The sequence below is a fragment of the Acipenser ruthenus genome, chromosome 1 (assembly GCF_902713425.1).
Source record: "Acipenser ruthenus chromosome 1, fAciRut3.2 maternal haplotype, whole genome shotgun sequence".
NCBI lineage: Eukaryota > Metazoa > Chordata > Actinopteri > Acipenseriformes > Acipenseridae > Acipenser > Acipenser ruthenus.
Genome location: NC_081189.1, coordinates 98,176,316 through 98,197,656, shown reverse-complemented (window position 1 = coordinate 98,197,656; position 21,341 = coordinate 98,176,316). Strand labels below are relative to the sequence as shown.

The 21,341-nt window shown below is 37.8% G+C and overlaps 1 protein-coding gene across 2 annotated transcripts in view; it reads right to left on the bottom strand.

Annotated features, from left to right (window-relative positions):
* Positions 1-21,341, bottom strand: part of LOC117421015 (putative methyltransferase NSUN7) — a 49,339-nt gene that overhangs the window by 14,595 nt on the left and 13,403 nt on the right. For both annotated transcript variants that reach the window (XM_034034857.3, XM_034034858.3), the window contains exons 4-11: positions 20,663-20,793; positions 19,727-19,879; positions 19,048-19,231; positions 16,260-16,470; positions 15,346-15,489; positions 14,646-14,747; positions 3,731-3,848; positions 2,292-2,415 (exon numbers count right to left, since the gene is read on the bottom strand). In XM_034034857.3, the coding sequence (XP_033890748.1) occupies positions 2,292-2,415; positions 3,731-3,848; positions 14,646-14,747; positions 15,346-15,489; positions 16,260-16,470; positions 19,048-19,231; positions 19,727-19,879; positions 20,663-20,793 (1,167 nt within the window). The remainder of the gene's footprint in view (positions 1-2,291; positions 2,416-3,730; positions 3,849-14,645; positions 14,748-15,345; positions 15,490-16,259; positions 16,471-19,047; positions 19,232-19,726; positions 19,880-20,662; positions 20,794-21,341) is intronic.

Sequence of the window (21,341 nt, the reverse complement as noted above, 5' to 3'; positions counted from 1 at the left end):
GAAAGCTAAATAAACCATGTAGTATGCTTTGCAATTATCCATTGTCGATGTTGCATCCTCAAGAAAATCAAGCAGGTTAGTTAGACACGATCTCCCTTTCCTAAAACCACGCTGATTGTCTCCCAGGATACTGTTACCATATAGGTAATTTTCCATTTTGTCTTATTATAGTTTCCAAAAGTTTATATATAATAGAAGTCAGGCTTATTGGTCTGTAGTTACATGGTTCGGTTTTGTCTCCCTTTTTGTTGATTGGTATTACGTTTGCAATTTTCCAGTCTGTCGGTACAACCCGTGTCAAGAGACTGTTGCATGATCTTGGTTAGCAGTTTGTAAATAACTTCTTTCATTTCTTTGAGTACTATTGGGAGGATCTCATCTGGCCCAGGGGATTTATCTTAAGAGCTCCTAGTCCCTTTAACACTTCTGCCTCTGTTATGCTAACATAACACCAGTTCCTTAAAGCGGTGAGGGTGTTTGATCCCCTGCATGCACCTACATTAAACCTGGATGCTCTCCCCCTGGATTCCATACTTGGTTTCAACAGGAGCTGCAATACTGAATTAGAAGGCTACTGGTTTCATGCAAAGGAATGCAGTCATGACCTTCCTCTGCCTACTTTTTGGAGGTCTGCGGAATCACACTTTCCTAACATTGCAAAACTGACCAAGCAATATTTGTATGTTGTCCCTAATTCTGTGGATGCCGAGAGAATTGTTTCGGCATATGGACAGGTTTTTACTGCGCAAAGGCAATCCATGACAGAGGAAAGAGTGAACCAACTAACCCTGATGTAGCTCCTGAGCAGCCAGCCGTGGAAACTGCCGACAAGCTGCGACCTGCTTAATCAGGCATGGGAGACCTTATGGCATCCCGACCCATTACGCCTACAGCTCCGCGGTAGGGTTATTGACACCATACAGAATGCCAGGGCAGCGTCCCCGTGTTCCCAGTACGGGTACAAATGGTGCATCATTCAGACATGGTGTCTGCCTCGTGGGTTCAACCCTACAAATTGTCCCATGGCAGTTATACTGCAATTTTTGCAGGACCTTTTAGACGAGGGGAAATCGGCCTCCACGTTAAAGGTCTATCTGACAGCCATATAGATTGACTCTCTCTCCACTTCTGGCGGGGTAATTTCTGAAAGGGGCTTGGTAGCTTTTGCCGCCTATGAACATGTTGCTTAATGCATTAATGAAACCTCTATTTGAGCCCTTGCATTTAGCTGAGCTGAAATTCGTACCATTTAAAGCGACTTTCTTGCTTGCTATCACCTCCACAAAGCGGGTGAGTAAGATGCAGGCATTTTCTATTGCGAAAGCCTGCTTATTTTTTACAGAACAGAATCCTGCTTTTTTGCCGTGTTAACCAGTCTGTGGAATTCAAGGCTTTCCATCCACCTCCTTTCCAGTCTGACAGGCTATGGGGTAAAATCCTGTGGTCAAGCCCTGTCTAAGCAGCAACTGTCCAAGTGGATAGCTTACACGGTCAGGACTGCCTATGAGGTGGCCCCCTCCAGAAGAACTCACTGCCCATTCCACTAGGGGCCTTGCAACTTCATGGGCTTTATTCCAGGGTGCCTCTGTCAAGGACATATGCAATGCGGCAGATTAGGCTACTCCCCATACCTTTACTAGGTTCTAGCCTAAATGTTGTGGATCCTCAAAACCTTAGTTTTGGAACTAGTGTTAAGGGCGGCTTAACAACAATTCTCCTTCAGTTTTTCACCTAGCTACTTGTTACTGGGGTTCTGAATGATAACACACAGGGCAGCCTCTCGGCTTAGCCTTGTAGCATTCCGGTCGTTCTGCAATCATGCTCTTGCGACGACTTGGGTATACTCACCCATTTGGTAATGGTTACGTTTTGTACTTGAAAGGGAACGTTAGGTTATTATCATAACCCTGGTTCCCTGAAATAGAAATGTAACCATTAACTTTCAAGGTCGCTGCGTTAATTATTTGCAGTAGGCTTGAAGGAAAAACGATGCTGAGATCTTTGACTGCAGTACTTTTGATCCCTCAGGGGCGTGGTCACGACTGTGTCACAGGTTCAAAAGCAGCTTTGGTATAAAGTATTCAGGATCCTGGTCTTTAGGAGGTAAATATCCGTTCAGTAATGGTTACATTTCTATTTCAGGGAACCAGGGTTATGCTACGTTGCAGTTAGTTCTGCCTGCTCTAACACAGAAGTAATAATAAGGTTTGCATAGTCATGTTGCTTGAACTGTGCTCATTAATACAAAGCTTGTTGTATATATTTCACTTTTTGTATTTTATTTTACTCACCTCTCTTGTCAGCACGGCCACAAAGCAGCCGTTGTTTATCTCGGACGGTTCCAGTTTTAAACATTTCTCACTTGCTTTTTCGATTTCCAAAGTGCTGCAGAGAGGAAGGACTGGGGGACTGAGTCTGCAGAATGTATCATAGATACAAATCATTACTGACATACTGTGCATAACAATATGAACTTATTATTATTATTATTATTATTATTATTATTATTATTATTATTACAGGCACTGAATCATGCACATGTGATTATACAATATACCAAAAAAAGAACAACATTTCAATTATGCTTCACAGTGGTATTTTTATTTTATTTAGAAGAAAGTTGTTTTGTCTAATCACTGACATGGGGTTGATTTTTATCAATTTATACCTTGTTGGGAATAAACCACCTCAGGAGCATTTTACAACACCAGTGAATTCCTTGAATTTCATCAAACAGACAGGCTGTAAAAAGCTTAATTGAAATCCAGTTGTAGTTTATCCCGATGGGGTATAGATTGATTAAATATACCAGTGGTGCGCAAAGTGGGGAGCGTGCCCCCCTGGGGGAGCACAGAGTCAGTAAGGGGGGGGGGGGCGCGACTATGACTAAAGAGGCAGTTCTGTAAAATGTGAATGTGTGTTTTTTTTTGTTTGTTTGTTTTTTAAGAAGGATAGAAAACTTTAAATAAATACATACATGCCAGCTAATTAGTCCAAGTTCTTACATTTCAAATGAGCCTTTGACGATCACTAGGACTTGTAGAACCAGAGAAATTATGACAAAATAGCAGCTTCCATGTATGGGGCGCCACATGTTAAAATATATATATTTAACAGGTGTTTTTTCCAGGATTTAATGTAAATCGTGTGTTTTTCTTCCTAGATTTAACAAAAAAAAGTCCAGATTTAGCTAAAAAAAAAAAAATTTGTAAAAAATGTTGGTATTGTGTGCAGAGGAGGTGGGGAAGTGGAGAGATTTGCTCTTGGAGTATAAGGGCAGCTCTGCAGCATACAATGCCAAATTAAACGCTTCAATGGGCGGGGGCTCATTTGCATGTTAGCTTCAGATTTAGCTAGCAAAATAAATATTTATTTTGTGAAAACACAGATTTTTTTTTTCACATCTAATTACTGAAGGATAATGTTTTTCAGATTTATCTGTTAGGTAAATGTTGAACTGCCAAGATTCATAGACTGATTTTAAATGTTGAATTTGTGGTATTAAAATGTATGCTAAGAAAAGGGGGCGGCATTGAAAAAGCTTGCGCACCACTGAAATAGGCCCCTTAATAGTGTCTGGAGTTTTCATGTTTTACCTTTTAAATCAAAGCAGTTTGTTGAAGGAAAAAAAGGAATAATATAACAAATACTCAAAAGCAAATATCTTTAAAAAGGCATGCAATAGTTGTTCTAGCAACATTACTTGGGAAACATTTTCTGTATACCATACCTGTACGGCTGTACTTGGTTTCCCTCAACTTTATATGCCAGTGCTTTTTTCACGACATTTTCATTTTCCTCTGGGTAAACTGAACATGTGCAGTACACCACAGCCTGCACCCTGGGAACTGTGGAACAGACAAATTAACAAAAAACAAGTTAATGTTTTTTTTTTTATTGTGTTAGGATGTCTCTAAGGAATACAATTTCCTGTCCTTCAGTATTATTATATTATTTATTTCTTAGCAGACGCCCTTATCCAGGGCGACTTACAGTCGTACACAAAAATACATTTCAAGAATCACAGTACAAGTAATAATACAATTAAGAGCAAGATAAATACAATGACTCAGTACCATTATTACTGCTCCCCTTGCAGTTGAACTTTCATTTATTTAAAATCCATGTTGGTTTACACATGTCTTGGCCTCTCGTAGTTTTAATTCTGATAATTAGCTTTTAAGTCATTCATTCTATAATATTTGGTTTCTACTAGTTCAGTTTTAGTTTAAATTAATTCTGTTTAGCAAGACTATCTCATTTAAATTTTAGTCACTAAAAAACATGGGCAAATAGTAATTACAGAAGAATATTTAATTGCATGATTATTCCATGAGGACCGGAACACATTTTGTATTTCAAGTCCATTTCAAATTACTCTGATTAAATTTATGATGAACGAAGTCTAGGCAAGAGAAATGGTTTTACAATTCCATATCACAACTGCTTAAGCATGAAAGTTATTACTTTATTGGGTGTTCAAGGGTTTTTCCTTTTAAAAGGCCTACTCGTGTGAACTTCTTATATCTAGTTAAAGATAAAATGTTTACTCTCTAAATGACAATTTGTAAATGATCAAGTCTAAACTTGTCTAGTACAGCTACTTTAATGTGTTAGCTTTCACTATCAGAAGACTGCTAAGCTTGTATAGCTATACTACTGCCCAAGTGCCAAATGGGTAGTTCTTTGCTTTGCATTTTACATATCTTTAAGTATGATGTAGCAACATTATTGCTTATTTCTCTTTTTTCTTTCTTTTTTTTGTTATAGTCTAAAAAAAGGTAAACTTGGATATGCCCGTCAGTAACAACAATCAAATAAAGGACAACATTCTACATCAAAATAAACAAAGGTATTAGTCCGTTAACAGCTGATTTTTTAAATATATATTTTATTTTTTATTTGCTGTACTGTACTGTAATCCTGCTGTGTGGAAAACAATTGCAAAAGGTCTGTGAAAAGCTTTGTGATTTTAATTCAATGCAGGAAGGCAGACAGCAGTGGCTGACAACTGCTGATTAAAATGCAGACATAAAATAAAACATGTCTTAGGTTAACCTTTCATTATTTTATGTTCAATGCTGCTAAATAAAATAAATAAAAAGTAATGAAGGGAGGAAGATTTCAGTCGCTTTTCACGAACACTAATAACCTTAAACATTGATAAACCTCACAAAATCTGACCGGTTACTCAAACTGACTTATTAGTTCAATTGTAATTGTAAGAACGAGAACCAATTTGTAAAACGTTTTACTTGGTAATCATTCTAAATCTAAGTTGTTTTGTTTTGTGTAAACTTGTACTACTGCAGTTTCTAGGGCATGTGTGGAAATAAGACACTCATGAGTCTCAAAGGTGCTCTTTCCTGGTAAAGGTTATAAGTACAGTATAAACTCCTGCCCATCAACAAGAACCCCATTATAACAGACAATTACTTTGGACCAATATTGTTGTTCTCCCATTTGGCCCCTTACAATTAACCTAGTTAAACTTGCCATATTATTTATCCCCCACGGACCACACTTCTTTAAATTATAACTGATTCTATTTTATGACTCTAGGAATATAGATTTGATTATATATTCTCCTCAGACCATCAATGTGAAAATATGATGGGTTCTGTTTTTTTTTTAAAGCAATCTTAAAAAATATAATGATTTTTGGTGGTGCTCCAACCACAAAAGAAATTCTCAAGCAATCACTTTTAAAGCATCACAGAAAATCGATTTCTGTCTAGTAAACCCTAATCTTATCACCTCGGTGATAGTGTCTTGAAAATGTATGAATGGAAGCTGCACAGGCTGCAGCACTTGTGATGTTACCCTATCTGTCAAAATCAATAACTGAGACGTTTTACCAACATCCTCATAAATTGTTTAAAAGAGTGGACATTTGTGGGTCTTGAACTTGTATTACTAAAAGCAGAAGGTCAAGGCACCAAAGCAGATTCCACTGCATGAGTGTAACCTCCCACTAAACTTCTGCAAGAACGTCAGCCACAAAACAAGGAGATCACCCCATGTCCTTTATAAGGCTATGGCTAGACTATTTACTGTCCATGCACTGTGCATTAGAGCTACTGGTTTTTACAATGAGTGTTGGGATTTTTTTATCTATAAATCACTTGTTCTTTTCTATTTCCTGTGAATACTGTCTTTTATTGCCCAGTGACTTTAAAAGTTAAATGAATCCATTAATCTCAAGAGTCTGGACCGAGGAACAAGAACTTTGAGCATAACAAAGGTTCACAGCAGCTAGCAGAGTTTAGGAGGTAATTTATCAAGTGCTGTGCTTTAACTGCCATGGGACATACTAGCACTTTCTCAGCTTTTTTTTTTTATGCTCTCCTTTTAAAACTAAAATGGATGTCAACATCCATTTTTTAAATACTGGTCAGTGTGCCCAAACTAATTTTATTATTTTAAACCTAACTTGAACTTTTTTTTTTTTAATTAGTTATGAAAATAAAATATTCAACAATGCATGTTTGTCAATTTAGCTTTTTTCTGTCTGTAAACCCAGGAAGGTTCATATTTAAATTATTTAAAAGACGGTGGTTTTTAAATTCGCCACTTTTGAGATTTATTGACTAGACCCCACTATGCTTGGAAAGAGTTTGTTTAATTGTATAATGTTTCTTAATGTTCATAAAGTACTAGTGAGATGGAACTCCAATCAGCTGACATGTTCCTCTTAAAGAGTGATTACCCCAGTACTGAACCTTGGCTATTTAATCCCTGTACGCAGTGTCGGGTTTACAGTTTTGAAAAAACAGCACTGACTGCAGCAGCAAGCATGGCTGGAAAGAGAAAAGCGATGAGCATCGGCACGATAATCTTTATTTATAGAGCACCTTTCATGCTGCAAGGTTCAAGGCACTTCACACAAGTTCACAAGTTTACAATTACAAAGACAGATAATATAAAAACACTAACAAAGGACAAAAAATACACTCATAAAAGGATAAAAACACATTAAAAAAGAATGAAATAAAATGGTTAAAAGAATCAGAAAATATAACTTTTTTTTTTTTTTTAATTGTATCCATTTTATAAACAGGATGACACACTCCACTCTAGTAAAGAATACATTTTAGACACTCCAAAACTATATATGACAGAGAGTTTATACCTTTTATTTTAACTTGGAGATATTCTCCATGTATGCATTTTCTTCCTGCTTCTGTAGCTGAGTTTTTAAGGGCTCAGATTTTGGGTTTGCAATGGGATCTATAAACTATGCTGCCATGTCCTTTCTGTAATTATGTAACCTTTCCACGTACCACGTGAAGGGAGATTGAGAACCACTGTATAGAAGATTTATTTATTTCATGGCACCAACACAGTACTTACTGCTTACAGTATTTATGAAAGTTGTAAGTCTTTGAGCATCCACAGAGACATGAAGTAATTCACTACTGTGCAAAACATCCTCCAAGGACCAAGAGTCCTCAAAACTGCAGTAAAACCCCCTGTGCTAGTGCACACTGCTATAAAAATAATTTGCTAAAAAGCTGAACATGTAATCATCTATTGTTTGGCTGGATAAAAAGTGACTTCATTTTTAAAAATAAAGTCATTGCTGGTTGAGTGGCTACAGATTGCAAATGACAGGGAAGAGGCTTTTATTCCCTAAACAGGCTGCTTCTTCAGCCAGCCTGCCAGAAGTATGCTGACATCAATTTGTCTAATCCAACATGTATTATTAATCAGCTATAGAACCATTTCAAAGTTGAGTTTGTTTTAAAAAAATAAAAAAATAAATAAATAAAACTCAGTTATACTGGTAATCCAAAGGGAAAAAAAAGTTTGAAGCTTAGTAATGTCCTTAAATAATGTCCAAGTTAGTCGATTAAGTGGACCTGTCCATACATCACCACATATTCCAGTCTACAGTAGCATTTTACACATATACTGTGTACTCTGCTTGTTGCAATATTCAATTTGTATTCCTACCTATGAGATTTACAGACATATTAACTAACAATACTGGACTAAACAGAATAGTGAATCTGAAATCAAAAAAAGTTCACCAGCTGTATTCATCTTTATATTGACTCACATACTGTCTTCATCTTTTTATAAAGTTAATTTTAAAAAATCAATGAAAAAAAAAAAACATTTGAAAGCTGATATGCAAAACATCCTAATTAACTACAGCCATGGCCAAAAGTTTAGCATCACCTAGAATTTTAGGATTGAGACATCATTACAAAAATAAAAAAAGCTATGAACATAATTTAGAAGTATATGGAAAACTACAAAGCAGTATGTACTTCAATATGTTAACGTAACATTATTCGTCAGGTTTCATTCAACTTTATGAAGTAAAATTAGTTAATTCTATAGGGGGATTCAAAACTTTTGACCATAGGATGCTGTGTGGTCCAGTGGTTAAAGTAAAAGGCTTGTAACTACGAAGTCCCCGGTTCAAATCCCACCTCACCCACTGACTCATTGTGTGACCCTGAGCAAGTCACTTAACCTCCTTGTGCTCCGTTTTTCGGGTGAGATGTAATTGTAAGTGACTCTGCAGCTGATGCATAGTTCACACACCCTAGTCTCTGTAAGTTGCCTTGGATAAAGACGTCTGCTAAATAAACTAATAATAATAATAATAATAATAGCTGTAGAGGGCTACTCGTCTTGACATTTATGAATAACTAACAGAAATTATAAGCAAGACATTTCTGTCTTTTTATTTCACATATAACAGCTCTACACAAATGTTTTGAGGTTAAGACATAAAAAATGAACAGGTCTGCTAAACCCTTCATTATCTCCAGATTTTTAGAGTGAATGCATCAAGTACATCGAATTATGGATTCTGGTATCTGCAGCAACACATTTGTTTCTGTGCCACGGTAAAAATGGCACACAACGGTACAGTGATAGATTAGGTCAGCAAATATATATATATTGCACATTACACTGTAAGAAAGATGGTTTCTAACATGTATTTTAAACATTTATACGGGTTATATTTACTTGTAGGTTGCTGTAAAATGATCCTCAAACTAGCAATTTTCTCAAGTCCTCGGATCATCTACATATTAAGTCATTGTTTATTATCTTTACTAGAGGATTTACGTGATCACAACCTGATTAAAAATGAAACTACCTAATATCAAATATATATATATATATATATATATATATATTTTTTAGTCGTTGCCAATTAGTTTTTTTTTTATTATTTTCTCCCCAATTTGAAATGCCCAATTATTTTTTAGGCTCAGCTCACCGCTACCACCCCTGCGCTGACTCGGGAGGGGCGAAGACGAACACACGCTGTCCTCCGAAGCGTGTGCCGTCAGCCGCCCGCTTCTTTACACACTGCGAACTCACCGTGTAGCGGCCTCAGAGCTACAGCGTCGGAGGACAACGCAGCTCTGGGCAGCTTACAGGCACGCCTGCAGGCGCCCGGCCAGACTACAGGGGTCGCTGGTGTGCGGTGAGCCGAGGACACCCTGGCCGACCTAACCCTCCCTCCCCCCAGGCGACGCTCGGCCAATTGAGCGCCGCCCCCTGGAAGCTCCCGTCCACGGTCGGCTGTGGAATAGCCTGGACTCGAACTCGCGACGTCCAGGCTATAGAGCGCATCCTGCACTCTAGCGAGTGCTTTTACTGGATGCGCCACTCGGGAGCCCCTATCAAATATATTTTTGACCATAGTCACATAAGAAAATATTGTATAAGAAATATCGACCCTTGAGAGAAATATTGACAAAGGAAAAACACCTTTGATGATAATCGGGCAATATACGTATGCTTTTAATCTGCCACTGTAGGTGAATATCTCTGACGATAGAGAGTAGAGGCTCATACTGTACACTGTAAGGGTGTCACTTTTTTAGCTAGAAAAAGACTGTATATTACAGTAGAATGAAATGACAGAGCCATAATGCAGTGGCATACTCTCCTACTCTGAAAGACAACCATTTTTATTAATAAGTCTGCTGCTCAGCCACAATGTTAACTAATGGAAAACAACATAAAAAAAACTGTTCACCCTACACACATTTTTTGTTCTACTGATAGCACATGTATTTAAGTAAAGGCTTTTGGCATTAGCCAGGCATACTTCGCTTCCTGAAATAACTGTGCCAAGTTCTTCTATGGTTTCGCAAAGTTGCATGTACCAGAAGCTTGCCATCCATCAACTGCAGAGACATGAAACACCCTCTGCGCATACACATCAAATAAAGAAAGTCATTTTGTTAACCATGATTAACAACCAGACATTACTGGTTTGTCACTTATATTGTTATGTTGTGTCTAATCTTAAAATCCCAGCTATTGGCACAAGGCAGACTTTCAGAGATGCGTGTTGTTAATATGTCACAATGAAATACAGATGTCAAACAAAGCTCTAAAAAAATGTGATGCCCTAGTTAAATCATGTATGTGCTTACAAAGATAACAGGCATATCAAGGCACTGACACTAGGAAGCTGAAATTGAATCAGCAGTGAGAAGCGAAGTCAATCAAGTTTATTTTAACCTTGACTTGAATACCTAATTGGAAACAGAAACATGATTTTGGAAGGGAATTCCAGAGTTTTGATTGAGAAAGAGCCCAATTTGTCCATAGGCTTCAATCAAACTGAAGAAACAGAAATGTACATGCCATCCTTTATACACAAGCACTGAACCACAGAAGATCCTATATAAATAGGGCTTCTGATTTTCGGTTTTAACCGATAAAACCTGATAAAACACTCCCTATACAAAAAATAAATAAATCGTGGATAGCCAATAAACACCGGAAAACACTGGAAACACTGGTAAAAATGCTTCCCAATTGTATCATCAAAGAAAAAAAGAGGGAAGGTAATTTTATTCTGATGTATTTATTCTAACTTCTTTAATAAAAAATAATTGGGCCTTATCAATCCTCTTTAAACAGTGTGCACTGCTGTGAATAGAAAATGTAGCAGGCAGAAGCCATTTTAAGATCCTATTATTGCCTGACATGTAGCACATTAATTATCCATGCAAAATTCAATGGTATTCACTCAGAAACAAAAACAGGTCATTAAAGCAAATAGAAGACAGAAGCACATTGCTACAGTATATTTACAGCACCTTGCATGACAATTGCAGTAACGAATTGCTAGCTTTTGTTAAATTAAATAATGGTTTATCAGAATGGAACTTGGGACAAACTATAAACTATGTTTCTCATCCAATTGCTGAATTTAATTGCCCTCAATTGCTATTACCTTTTATAGACTGACCTGCTGCAGTGTGCCTATAGGCCGCTGAAGCACATCTGTAGCTTGTCACAATACATTGCACATGGCTCTACCAGAGTTGTGCTTTCTTCAAAAGTTGCCTTTCCAGAAAAACCCAGTACTATCTTGATGTGCAATGTAGCCACTTTGTTGAAGGATCTCTTATGAAATCACAGAGATCATAACTCTGGTTCCCTGAAACAGAAATGTAACCATTACCATATGGGTATTTACCTCCTAAAGACCCGAATCCTGAAAATTGTATACCAAAGCTGCTCAGCAAGCCTGAGACACAGTCATGGCCTGCCCCCGAGGGCACAAAAGGACTGCACTCACAGATCTCAACGTCATTTTGCTTTCAAACCTGCTACAGTCATGGACGCTGCGACCTTGAAGGTTAATGGTTACATTTCTATTTCAGGGAACTAGGGTTATGTGCGATTTCAAGTACAAAATGTAAACATTACCGTATGGGTGAGCATATGAAAGCCGTTGCAGGGCAAAATTGCAGAACGACTTGAATGCTTCAAGGCTAAGCTAAGAGGCTGCCTTGTGCTTTACCAAACGGAACCCCTGTAACAAGTAGCTAGGGTGAAAAAACTGAGGGAGAAACTCAACTCTATTCCTGTGTCGTAAGGGTTGACTGAGAAGCCACTCTTAACACAAGTTCCAAAACCAGGGTTTTTAACCCTAGCCCACACCACTGCATTGCAAATGTCCTTGACACATGCACCCTGGAATAAAGTCCACAAAGTTGACATTCCCGTGGTGGAATGGGCAGTGAACTTTTCTGGAGGGGGCAAGTTGGCCAGCTCATTGGTAGTCCTGACCGTGTCTGCTATCCACTTGGACAGACACTGCTTAGACAGGGCTTGACCATGGGACTTCGCCCCATAGCAAACAAAAAATTGTTTGGACTGCCTCCAACTTTTCGTCCTGTCAACGTAATACGCCAGGGCCCGAACTGGGCAGAGTGTATGGAGCTGTCGCTGTCTGTCAGACTGAAAAGGAGGAGGATGGAAAGCCTACAATTTCACAGACTGGTGGACATGAAATGCCGAGTCTTCGGCAAAAAGACAAGATTGGAGGAGCGTAACCTTTATATACTGTGGTTGAAATTAAGCAGGCTTTCGTTATCGAGAATGCCAGCATCTCACTCACCCGCTTTGCGGAGGTGATAGCGAGCAAGAAAGCCGCTTTAAATATTATACCATATTCAGCTCAGCTGAATGCAGGGGCTCAAATGGAGGCTTAATTAGTGCATTAAGCATCACGTTTAGCCTCCAACGAGGAACAATGTCCTTCACAGGCTGCTGAAGCCGCCAAGCCCCTTTTAAAAACTGCCCCGCTAGTGAGCTCCTGGGGAGACTGTCAATCTTCACATGGCAAGCTGACCTTTAACGTGGAGGGGGATTTCCCCATGTCAAATAGGTCCTGTAAAAATTGCTGTATTACTGCCATGGGAGAAGTCGTGGGGTACTCTGGCATTCTGCAGGGTGTCAATAAACCTGTTGGAAAGTCCCAGATGGCTCAAATGCACCCATTCAGGGGCCAGACCCAGAGCTGCAGGCTTGATGGTTTGGGATGCCATAAGGTCCCCGTGCCTGACTAAGCAGGTCATGATGCTTTGGCATTCTCCACGGCTGGCCGCTCAGGAGCTGCATCAGGTTTGAAAACCAGAGTCTCGTGGGTTAATAAGGGGTTACTAGAAGCACCTTGGCCCAGTCCTGCCTGATTTTCTCCAGACACAGCAGTAGCAGGGCCATGGCATCCATTGCCAGTGGGTCCCCGTTTCCTATTATGGAGACCTGAACACCAGTCGGTAGCGGGCTGGAACCGGGTCGGTTCGGTGACTTTAGCACCATTTCAGTATGGGTACAGTACCGGGTCAGAACTGGGACCGCGCTGGAAGTGGAGTGGGTTGGTGACTTTGGTACGAGTTCACCGGTTCGCAGTCACCGCGGGTGGTCCACTTGTAAAAGCCACTGGCAAAACAACTCAGTCAGTACCACACACAAGACTGAGTGAAGCTTGCTTGATAGAATGGACTAAAAAGCTTTCACCAAAACGGCATCAAGATACTGTGGTTGAAATTGCTTAAAGCAACAACAACCGAGGCGAGTAACTCGGTCCTGCACAGTGCTGCTGAGCCCAGCAGCTGCTCTTGCTTTACATGTGTCTAGCACCACGTTGCAGACAAGCCTGCTAATAGAAATCTGTAAAAGAACAGAAAACACACAAAGAGAAAATTACTTTCTCAATAAAAACAGTAATTAAACAATTACATAAATAATATAAAATGTCTAATAAGGTGTTAAAAAGAAAAAAACTATATTTAAAATAAGCTCCAGCCGGAGCTATGCAGCCTGGGGGCAGAGCACAAAGTCAGACGACTTACAAATCTTATATAGGTCAAGGTATTTTACTTACATTCTCAATTTCTTTTTGCCAGTCAGTGTATAAAATACTATTATTTCTATGTGCGGTCCGTGTAGTTTTATTCGAGTTGGGTTCTTCCAGGGACCTTTTTAAGGGTGACCGTAGATAGTTTAGATTAAGCAAACAGTGTAAAATCAGTATAATATCTGGCTATTGCTAATTGCCATACTGTTTAAATACATTACCACTATGGACATGACTCCTATTTTCCTCTTAATTAAATTTCACTTGCACTTGAATTCTAATTCTAAAGTCAAAACACCAGATGGACTGCTGCATTAAATTGTAAGTATGGGGATAGCTGATTCCAGGATATTAGGTACTTATCTACATCAGTGCATCCTCCTGGTCAGATAGTGTTATGATGTGGTTTTGGTTATATAAAATAAGATTATCAATAAGTTATCAAGCAACACAAGTAGTATAAATAGCACTGCTGGGATAAAGATGATATTTCCACGTTCGGATACCCGTTCAAAATATTCAAGTATTTGTTCTTTTGCAAAACGTAATCAAAGCCATTATATTCCCCACTAGTAAAAAAATAAATATCCCTGAAAAAATGTTACCACACTGAATTAAGTACAAAAAAGGATGCTGCAAGGTGGTAAATCGGTGCAAAGCAAAACAAGTTCTATTTAATGTAATGATGTCATTTCTAGCAGACACACAGATTTTTGTCAAGTAATAAGGGTTTGAATATTCAGATGTTTGTCCCAGCACTAATGAATAGTATAAACAGTACATGAATAGTATATAATCTTTAAATTAATGATGCATTTACCTTTTTTTTAAAAGCCAAACATTCTAGCTGATTGTTCAGCAGTTACCTACCTTGTTGTCGTGCCCTGGAATGGAGCTTTCTGATAGTAGGATGAAAAGTGTGAGTTTTCTAATTTATTTATTGATTTATTTTTTTAATTTTTTTTTAATGCCAATACCTATGGTACTGTATATACCACAGACTTACATTTCACTGCGTGTGTCAGGATTTGTTCTTGGTGCTTGACAAGGTCATTCAGTTTATCTTCTGATATTGATCCCCTGGAAAGATCCTGGAGAAGACCAGCATCTAAACAAATAAATCATAGCCAATCTTGGCATTAGGCTTAAAAGCACAATTATGTCAGTAACATATAGTATATCACCTTGACTTAAATGTAAGTTATAAGTTATAAAATAAGTGTGCTCCTTGTGCTCCGTCTTTAAGGTGAGATGTTGTTGTAAGTGACTCTGCAGCTGATGCATAGTTCACACACCCTAGTCTCTGTAAGTCGCCTTGGATAAAGGCGTCTGCTAAATAAACAAATAATAAAATGTTTGACATTCATACATACAGGCAGGCCTCTGCTGATATTCCCAGGTTCTGATCTATTAATAACTTGTGATAAAAAAAAAAATCTCCGAACAAAGTTTCATCTGACTTGGATAAGGGTTTATAACTATGTAAAATGTCAGTGTATGCATGTATAAACAATCAGACAGTCCTGTGTTTATATCCACGTATTCCAATACTTTCATTAACGTGTGCTAATGAATGTTTCATCATAATCAGTTCTACTGATATGTAAACTCTAAAGGGTGCTGTACATATCTTAACACCAGGGAAATGCAATGTGTATGTTCTCGACCACTAAAACCCTCAAAGCAAATGGAACTTCGTACAGTACCTCTATTTTCATTTAATATGAACTCGACTGGGTTACTGACACCAGATACAGTGCACTGAGGCAGGAGCAAAACAATTTTAGCCTTTTGTAACCGTGCATCTGTAGGTTCAATGTCTGTAAAGGTGTCAGGTATTAGCTTTATATCTGTACAAAAAAAGAAAAACAGACCGTTATTGTAATGCAGTAACATGTATTCTTTCTACAGTATTAACACTTAAAATGTGACGAAGGGTAAGCTTTATGGTCAGCTTGGGTCCCTTCTACTTTTTTTCATGTTAGACCAATAAAAAGGGTTAACTTTAAACAGCATTATTAAAAGTTTGGTTAATTGAATAAAGTTTGTAGCACAATCTAGAACAGCTTCAACAAAACAGACTTTGAAAAAAATGGAAAAGTTAATCAATCATGTATAATGTTGTTTGCATGTTATTAATTAATAGCAAACCTGGACACATATAGTGTTTTAGCAACTAAACTCACCAGCACCAGTGTGGATGTCATGTTGCTATTAAAGTGGGCTTATATTTGCATGTCTCACAAATGTCTTTTCAAAGCCTGTGACACAAATCTTGAAGAAATCATATTATAAGTTGGCCCAAGCCATTGGCATCTGCCATTACATTTAAAAATATTTAATACTGTGTTAAAATTTTTTAAATTTCTTTCTAACCTGCCCGTGTGTGTGTGTGTGTGTGTGTGTATATATATATATATATATATATATATATATATATATATATATATATATATATATATATATACAGTATATCACCTGTAAAACGGAAAAAAAGTGAAAGAAAACTTAATAAAAGTCATTGTGGTTGATTTTAAACTGTGCATTACTATACTTATAATAATACATAAAGATAAAAAGGTTTATGTGTTAAAATAATGAACAATATCTAGCCACTTACTTTTGCAATGCATTTGTGTGAACAAATGTCGCAGTTGTTCTTGCTGAGATTTAGATTTCACCCCACAAACAAATATCTTGCTTGTGTTCTGATTGGTCAGTGTAGACATGTGAGCGATGGTCAAGCCTGATGCCATGCTTCCAATGATGACATTATCATCCATGTTCATCAAGGCCTTTGCGGAGTGTACAGCCAGACTGCACGATTTATCCTAAACATTTAAACGAATTACTGTGACATCACATACTGCAGGGTTGACTTCACGACAAGATTCCCATATACCTTAACCCCCTTTTTTTTTTAGATGCCCTCAGTGGGCAGTACATCACGAGCAGTAGCTCCACAACTCATCTGTGCAAATGTGATCGAACCTTACAATCCAGTCATAGTCAATGGAGTCTACCAGTAACTCTGTATTTGCTTCCCTTGGTGTTGTGGTGCTGAGCTCCAAATTCCCCCGCTCAGCCCCACGTTTTCTTTGGCACTGTGCAGTTTATTGGACTGCTTAACCCTCTTCAGTCATCAAAAAGAGCCTCAGTGATGGATTTTCAAAATGCAAAAACCAACCCACCCCAAAATGGGCAATGAGATCCACCTTTACAGCCATTACTGTTTAATCGCAAACAAATGTAGTCGTCTCCAAAATGTTGAAACAAAGTCTAAATAAAACAAGGGATGTCACATAGATTCTGATAATCCTGGAGAGAGGTTTTTAATAAGATGACTGAAGACAAGCGTGACAACTGCTTAGCATAGTTCTGCCTTTGTAGCTAATCATAATAAATTGCTTTTGAAAAGCTGCTTGTAAAAAGTTAAAGAGGACTGTCTGTGCTGGGATTACCACATTCAGATACTAACTGTGTGCTGACTCTGCATCTGAAGATCCAGATTTAGAGTACTAGCTAAATTTTAGGATGTGAACCAAATGACATTGTGTAAGTTTACAGATCTGAGAGTGGAACACCAGTGGCACAGTAACATTCCAGAGATGGAGGCTACATTCCAAGACTACCCTGCTTGTGTGCTGTGTGTGGTTTGATCTACTTAAAAATATATAATTGGTTATAACTAGGGGTCTACCTAAATCGCGGTAAATTTACGTATTTTTCACGGGTACGTTGCGGAATAAAATTAGGATTTCGCGGACATTTCGCGGACCTGTTTAAACATTAAATAAACCTAAATAGACAGTATTTCAGAACACTATAAAGCCTAAAAATAGTGGTACTTGCTTCCTTACTAAAACAGAGTGCTGTCATTTGTTAATAAAGGCAAGCATGCAGCACCCCCCTGCAGTTGACTTGCCCATACATTGAGACTGCACGTTCTGCATCCACTGAATTGGTTGGAAGTTAAGGCAAAGCTTTGCTAAGTTATACAGATGTGGAAATCGATTAGAAACAGCCCAAAAACTTGGTTACACAAGGGCATCTGGCATACTTTAATAAAGGCAATGTATGCAGCACGTTCGTTGTCATGTTATTTGTCCCATCCAATCATTTATTTTATTAGTACCAAGTCAAAACAAAGAAAACGTGGCTATTCGGGTCTAAAATTCTAACTGTAAGCAGCAGGTTGAAGTGAGGTGGCTGTGCTGGATCGTTTTAGTACTGATTTAACTTGCAAACAGGAATACTTTTTGTCTGGGCTGACTTTCCAGTTTGTTTTCTGAAAGCTGTTTATTTTACATTCTGTTCAGCAGCCTCTGTAGTAGCCTTTTGTTTAATGTGTGATTCTGAAGCTAAATAGCGATCGATCGTATTTTCTCCAAAGACACATTAAGATATGGAAAACAATTACCTCAGTCTGCATGTACAGTTTCTTTGGGAAATATCCTGAAACGATCATCAGCCGAAATATACTTTGCTTTTTTTTGTCGTCCATTTCTACTATTTTACCTCCAATGCTGAAAAATAGATTTTAGCAACCTAAATCAAAACAGTGCAGCACCAACTTTGTCCCGCCCCCTCCTGCACAGTACAGATCACATAAACGCAGTAAAGACGCCCTGATAGGCTGATTAAAACTTTGTCATTTGAGAAGTAAACAAGAATGTTAACTGCTTTGGAGAATTTCTTTTGTAAATGTTACTTGTGGACGTTTTTTTTTTGTTTGTTTTTTGCTTAAGTGCAATGCACACGGCATGGCGAATGAATCAAAAAAGCCTATCTACAGAAGGAAGATACGTAGTTTGTGTCGCTTGCATTGTGCAGTAGTTCATTTAAACGAGGTTTCTTTGTTTCTTTTTTTTTCCCCTCTCCATACTTGTTTGTATGCATTGGCCCCTAAGAGGTGAATTTCGCAGTGACCCCTCAATTTCACGATTTCCGCGAAATCGCGATTTAGGTAGGTCCCTAGTTATAACTAGCGACGTTCCTTATTATTTATTTCTTAGCAGATGCCCTTATCCAGGGTGACTTACAATTGTTACAAGATATCCAAGATAGCACATTATTTTTATATACAATTACCCATTTATACATTTTTTTTTTTTTTTACTAGAGCAATCTAGGTAAAGTACCTTGCTCAAGGGTACAGTAGCAGTGTCCCCCACCTGGGATTGAACCCATGACCCTCCGGCCAAGAGTCCAGAGCATTAATCACTACTCCACACTGCTGCCCTTATTATAGGGCAACAAATGTACACAGACAAATATATAATCTAAAGGAAAAAAAAAACAAAACAACAATGATGTGCTTATTTTATAATGCATTTAAATGAGGACAATTTGAATCCACCTTTGTCTTTAGTAGGTGTTGCTTAAATCACAATGCCATCGTTACCCACCTGAAAAACTAGCCTGTAGTCTGTAAAGAGCTCCATTCCACAAAGGTCAGCTTTGAGGTGAGCAGGAAAAACCAACAAATCCTGACAGTGCAGGTCCTGACAGAAAGTTAATCCTTCAAGTTCAGTGATTGATTTTACCTTCAAAAATCCCTCTCTCACCAAGGAATTGCACACGTCTTCAAGGCTAGTAATATAAATCACACAAGTTAAAATCATTTTTTTCTAGGTTGAAGAATATTAAATCCCTCACAACCCAAAACGCTGAACACACACACACTTAAAGCAGGAGTGCTAACCACAAAAAAGGAATATATTACATATTACTCTTTCATTGTGCTTATTATCTATTGGTTCTTCACTTGTTGTTTTTATTTTAATTCAGGATTTGCTAATATGTTAAATACAATGCTATAGATTGATGTTTGAACAAAAACACATGAAGTGATTAGGTACCAAGTAACTAGCAACTTCTCACCTATGGCATTCTATCTGTATATTCCAAAATGACATCTGACAGAGGAAGACTCATCAAATCTCCCGAAGACATTAATTGTAGCCCATGAACTATGAGTCTTTGGTTTTACTGTATCCGCTACTATTACTGAAAAGCTGTATTTGCCACAGAAAATATATGTACAGAAAACATTGTAAATCAGTGACAAATATTGAAATAAATTACCTAGTTTTTATTGTGTTCACCCAAGCGTATAGAGGGAGGGTAGAGGCTCTCTCTTGTTTTGTCCTTACAGTTTCAGGCAAGAGATAGTCGATAGTCAGAATGTCGAGTTTGATTCGACAGCGAGCCAGAGAAGCAGCTATTTTTGTTTTAAAACTGTAAGGGAAAAGACACACAATAAAAGTCTTTTGCAGAGGTTTTGATCATTTGATGCCTGTTTACCATTTGTAATATTTTTTACCAAATGCTGAAAACCTACATTGTTAAAGATTTGCGCTGTGATTTTACTGTTTTTGCTGAGGTGATAAAGTATGAAGGGCTGCTGAGTCTTTGTCTATGCTATCTGAATGATGTTCCAGTGAAACCTGGACATCACCAAAGAAACAGGACCTATGCTAACATTTTAAAGTTGGCATGCAGCAATGTTGCATGAGTAGTGAACATCAGGATTAGAATCATTTGTAGTTACTGATGCTGAAATTATTCCCTTATTTTGGGATCAGTGGGATGTTACAATATAACATCTAACACATGCTTACAGTGTTTTTAATCCTGGTGTTATGAATAATGCATTTCTTAAAGGGTAGGGTTCTATTGGTTTATAAAGATAAGGAATGTGTTTATATTCTTCTGCTGGAAAAATAAATTAATCAACTCATTCAGCATTTCGGAGATGTAAGAGGTCTAGGAAAAATAACTCCACTTAACACAAAGACCAGTTGCCAGGTCCAGTGTTGGAACACCATTTAATTCATTTCTATCTATTGACATAAAACAAATATTATATACTGTAAGTGTCCTCATAAAACCAAATTTCATAAATGTAATGCATAACTTTGCCAGTGGGTTTAAAACTACAGTAACTGGAATGTAGATTTTTAAATGAGGGCAAAATGAAAGAATAAAAGACCTCAAGATTCTGTTTTTCAACAGCTATACCTGTTCAGGCACTTTTCTACTTCTCTCACTTCTTCTATCTCCTCTTCATCAGCAAGACAGAGTCTGGGTTGAAACTTGCGATCTTGGAAATCATACAACATCACAACAACCAGGCTAGTCAAGTCATCATGCTGTAACGACACAAATAAAATAAACATATTCACTATGCACTATCAAAAATGACATTAGCAGGTTCCAAATATGTAGACCTGATGACACTAATTAAAGTGTGCATTTAATGTGAAAATGGAAGACTACTACAACTCGTAAAGTGAATGTCAGTAGCAGGTGATTGGTTAGCACTTTTCTCTTAAAATCTATTTATTTCATCAGCTGCCATCCGGAGAAGCTAAATTACTATTAGCAACCTCTTTTTTCATGCTACTAAATAACATGTGAAGCACAACATAACCCAAATGAAAGGACTTTGTGCCCTGGATCTGTCTGCTGGTTCAGTTCCTCAGGCTCTCTAATCAGTTAGTTCACATTTAGTGATGCAAAGACACTGCTGCCATTGCAATATTTCAGCTTTTAATTGCCAGAAATAACCATTTCCTAGGCTAGGTCATTAATCTATAGTTTGCTAGGGTGTCAAACGTTAGACAATGACACTACGTATTGTCAGTTAGTAAGTAAGTAAGACTTTCAGTCTCTCACAATAGTACCGTAGTAATATAGT